Below are 4,472 nucleotides of genomic sequence, written 5' to 3'. Positions count from 1 at the left end.
ATCTAAACAGAAGAAAACCCACATACTTACAGATCTACTCCTGCAAACAAAGAAACACACAAATGATAGCTGAATGAAAGGAATAGCACGAAGAGAGTGTCTCATACATTGCATCATGAATATTGAGAAGGCTAGAACGTGGGAGTTCTAATCGTTTCAGAAGCGACAATGCAAAGAGTACTGAATTAACAGATTTAATAGTGACAGCTTCTGCAGGATTCCACTGCAAAAGGGGTGGCAGTGACAACGGCCAGCCTCGCCGTCAGAGACACAAATCAGGGACCTTCAAGCTACAAAACCCAGGTGCGGAATCTGACCGCACAGGTTCATGCTCATGGACACAAGCGATGTCGATCCAACCCCGTCGCAGGGTCGCCTGCAACACGCCCAGCAACGATAAGCCAAAGCGTGTGAATCTCCTTCACGACGGATTCCTTCCCCGAACCATTGTCTTTGTTTTAGTGGCACCAGCATTTTGAGTCGTCCCCGCTGCATGGCAGTCCCTGAAGGATGGATGCGTGTGTCTAGCTCCGTTGAAATGACGACGCGGCGAAGTCTCATGGTAGGTGTGTGTGTGTGTGTCATGGCAGGAGTCTCAGATCAGCAGTGCCATGCGTGGTCGTCGTACAGTCCTCCCCCAGGTATAGTAACGTTGGGGGATCAGTAGCAGGCAGATGGGTTACCAGTGGATTCAGTACATGGCTTATGAGCTCATGAGTTTGCTGAAGGGAACCCAGTTGCTTCATGAGAGGGTACTGTCTTGAGTCGCATCCGGTCAATGTGGAGGATGAACTCTTATTATATCAGTGGGTCAGATTGTACTCAGTCGTCTCACCCCTGTGGGTCTCGTTTTCTGGAGATATCTTTAGAGGTTTCTGCGAAATTAAAGTCTCCAGGTGAAGGCTTGATTGTGTGATTATATTGAGTAACGGGCGTTGACGCGATGGCTTAGGTTCTGTAATTGAAGAGCTTTGGAGTTGGGAGTCAAGAGCTGCTACAGGTCGCTGTGGGGAAGATTTCTGCCTTTGGGGATACTCTTAGTTTTGAGGTAGGATTTCAGGGTTGGTGGTCGGCGTGGTCTCAGCGTTTCCTGCTCCCTTGAAAGTATGGAAGCAGTTGGAAGAAGACCGTGTGGTTTCGGAAAACTTGATGTTCTTGGGCGCCTCACCGTGTTGTTGCTGTGTGCTGTGCTGATATCGTGCCAACAGCTCTCTGCAGGCGGAAATAGAGGTAGCATTGCATTCCCTCCAAGTGAATTCGGTTGCCTTGTACTCATGATGAACGTATTCTTAGGCAGGGTGTGAGCAGCAATGTCTGTCGCTTCCTAGAAAAAGTTTCGAGGATAGTGTATATATTTATATATATATTTTCATTTCAAACAGTTTTTTAAATAGACATGCGCTCTGAGCATGGTCGCGAAATGGCTGAGAGATAATCAATCCTTCCACTATTCCGTTGGTCTCTCAATGCGCGCGAGTTGCGACTGGCAGGGTCCACATACAGAATGGAGAATCATGTAATGGGCATAAACTACGGCCGCATTGCCAACGACTTACCAGCACCTGACGAAGCCATCCAGCAAATCAGGACCATGAAAATAGGTCGGGTTAAGATTTTCAATTCTGATGCCACAGTTCTTAGCGCGCTCGCCAACACCGGTCTAGAAGTTGTCAGTGGTCTGCCTAATGAAGACATTCCCAGCGTTGCGCAGAGCCAGTGGGCAGCGGATCAGTGGGTGAAGAAAAATGTCCTATCTTACTATCCTGCAACAAACATTGTATCAATTGTCGTCGGCAACGAGCTCTTCTCCTACCCCTCTATGAAGTCCACTTGGGACAAGCTCATACCGGCAATCAACAATCTCCATACAAGCCTGGCTAAGAATAAACTGACGGACCATATCAAGCTCTCCACCGCGGTGGCCCTTGACGTCTTAGCTTCGTCCTATCCACCCTCTGGCGGCGCTTTCAAAGAGGAACTCGTCGGCCCCTATTTGAAGCCCCTGTTGAAGTACCTCTACAACTCCCAGTCGCACTTATACGTCAATGTGTACCCCTACTTCGCCTGGGCAAGCGATCCCGACCACATCCCCCTCAATTATGCGCTTTTCGGAGCCTCAACTCCTGGGGTCGTCGACAATGGAAAGGCATACTACAACTTGTTGGATAGTCAGCTGGATGCTGTCAATGCGGCGACGGAGAAGGTTGGGTATGGTCAAGTGCGGCTGGCACTCAGCGAGACGGGCTGGCCCTCAGCAGGTGATGCAAACCAACTGGGATGCAACCTCGCAAACGCCGCAACCTACAACCGACGACTTGTCAGGAAAATGGTGTCGACTTCGAAAGTTGGCACTCCATTGAAGCCCGGAGTCTATATTCCTACCTTCATCTTCGCGCTCTTCAACGAAAACCAGAAGACAGGACAAGGTACAGAAAAACACTGGGGTCTTTTATATCCAAACGGAACCAACGTCTACAGCATTGACATGACTGGCACTCTCTCGGACGGTCAGTACACCCCTCTATCAGATAATCCCATCTTCACCACCGCTCCTCCTCCCACATTACCCCCAGGCAACGTTCCTTCAACGACTGGAACCTGGTGCGTAGCCAAGCCTGGAATGAACCCACCGATGCTTCAGGCGGCTCTCGACTTCGCTTGCGGCCCAGGCGGTGCGGATTGCCAGCCATTGCAAGTCGGAGGCTCCTGCTACAATCCTGACACCATCCTCGACCACTCTTCATACGCTTTCAACAGTTACTACCAGAGGACGAAGGCAGCAGGAGGCTCCTGCAACTTTGGTGGTGCCGCTACGCTCACCACCACCGATCCAAGTAAGTTGGCAACTTAAGCTTTCAATACCTTCATGTTGACATGGCCATAACCTCAGGAAGTGGTGGAGAGTGGAGTGGCAGAATGCGATTGCTATCTCTTGTTCCAACGCATTTTTCGTGCTGTACACTCGCCCCATCCCTGCTTTGTCCTTAACGAGGCTGAGGTTAAATCTTGCTTTGCTCTGGTTCACCATCTGTAGTAAAATTTCTCCAGCAGAAGATTGAAGATTGAAGTCCTGACATTTTTTCTCAATTAGTGCACATTCTATTAAACAGGATGTTGCGACAGTACTGGGATTTCTTCGTTCATGTTCATTGATGCTAATGGTTATTACGTGGTGATGAAAAACTCAGCAAATTCCTTTGAACTTGTGTTTACAGGTCATGACACCTGCAAGTTTCCGACAAGTTGAATGATTTGGCTGAATTTGCACCAGGAGTGCGACCATGCTCTCGAATGGATGCCGTTACGACAGATGAACATATGCTGAGAGTACTCATGTATAGTTTGAAAGAGAGTCTCTCCAAAATGTGGTCATTCAGTGAGGTATTTGCAAATTCTTCCCAGTAGAAAGTAGTGCTAGCTATTAGTCTTAGGCGCTGAGGAAGTCATTAACATGTTTGGTTGTACCGTAGTCTTGCATCAACCCGATGATTCTATCCTTTGGGAACTCATGAATCCTGTAGATATTATTAAGATAACAGGGTTTGTTGAAGATAAGTGGGGCCTCTCAAATGGGCGCAGATTTGTGATTCATTAGGATGTAAAGCAAATTTGGCTTGCTCCATGTCTTGCTCTTTTATCCTTCTTTCAGGTCAACTCATTAAACACAATGCCTTCACGGATTGGGAGAAGGTTTCTCACCATAGGACCGGCTTATGCAACTGTGTTGAAGTCGTCTGTACTTTGTCATCAATGGATCTTATTCTGACGGTGTTGACATCAAAGTACACCCCTTTTGAAGGTCTGCTCGAATCCGAGCTTCATTTATGAGAGAAATCAACAAAAAATATATAATAACATACTTACTTACTACCTGCGATTGTTGAGTCCCAAGTATAAATATAATTAGTTTCATGCTAGAAGCCAAGTGCCCGGCCATAATTCCCAAATCTCAATTCTACTCTACAGTAATCGTCTACCTGGATGATGAGTAGGGATGAATGCCTCAACACTCTCCCTCACTACAAAAGCATCTACGAGCTTTAACAAAGATGACTATTGACCTATGAGTCCTAATTTTATATTATAGAATGTATTCGACTGCTTCTTGTAGAGCAACGATAGTACACAAGAAAATTTATTTTAATGGAAGTTGTAGAGTTTATTGTGGGAGTTCTTCCTTTTGTGGTTACAAGTTTCTTTCCTCAATTCTTTTGGTTTTTCTCTTGTGATATTCTTTGTTGATTCATCATATTTGCTTTGATGTCTGTAACCATAGAGTGAGTGTGGCAAGGTGTCTTGTGAAGATGAAAGCAAGGCTTTATTAAGTGTAAGAAGAAGATCCAAGAAATTTCTTTGGAAGGTCAAAGTAAGCAGTTTTTTGAAGTTGATTCTTAGGAATTCTGTAATTTTGTTGAGTTGTTGTATTACAATAAAGCTCTTTTATTTTTTAAGAATGATGTTACTAAGTTAAG

General features: G+C 46.0%; 1 protein-coding gene across 1 annotated transcript; it reads left to right on the top strand.

The window, feature by feature from the left end:
- Positions 1-328: 328 nt before the first annotated feature.
- Positions 329-3,701, top strand: LOC112282014 (putative glucan endo-1,3-beta-glucosidase A6). The gene is made up of 4 exons (XM_024519111.2): positions 329-562; positions 953-1,230; positions 1,491-2,834; positions 3,216-3,701. Exons 2-4 carry the CDS (start codon positions 1,107-1,109, stop codon positions 3,245-3,247), a joined length of 1,500 nt encoding a protein of 499 aa, XP_024374879.1. The 5' UTR covers positions 329-562; positions 953-1,106; the 3' UTR covers positions 3,248-3,701.
- The last annotated feature ends 771 nt before the right edge of the window (positions 3,702-4,472 follow it).

Source organism: Physcomitrium patens, chromosome 5 (assembly GCF_059467195.1).
Source record: "Physcomitrium patens ecotype Gransden chromosome 5, ASM5946719v1, whole genome shotgun sequence".
Taxonomy (NCBI): Eukaryota; Viridiplantae; Streptophyta; class Bryopsida; order Funariales; family Funariaceae; genus Physcomitrium; species Physcomitrium patens.
Note: the sequence above shows the minus strand (reverse complement) of the source record. Positions and strands in the feature narration are given on the sequence as shown.

What these genes read in the sequence shown, in the direction of transcription:
- LOC112282014 (XM_024519111.2), top strand. Translation starts at nt 1,107, where the DNA reads ATGGAAGCAGTTGGAAGAAGACCGTGTGGTTTCGGAAAACTTGATGTT. An exon ending in CTCTGCAGGCGGAAATAGAG is followed by an intron (nt 1,231 to 1,490) that starts GTAGCATTGCAT and finishes TGCGACTGGCAG; the next exon opens with GGTCCACATACAGAATGGAG. An exon ending in GCTCACCACCACCGATCCAA is followed by an intron (nt 2,835 to 3,215) that starts GTAAGTTGGCAA and finishes TTGTGTTTACAG; the next exon opens with GTCATGACACCTGCAAGTTT.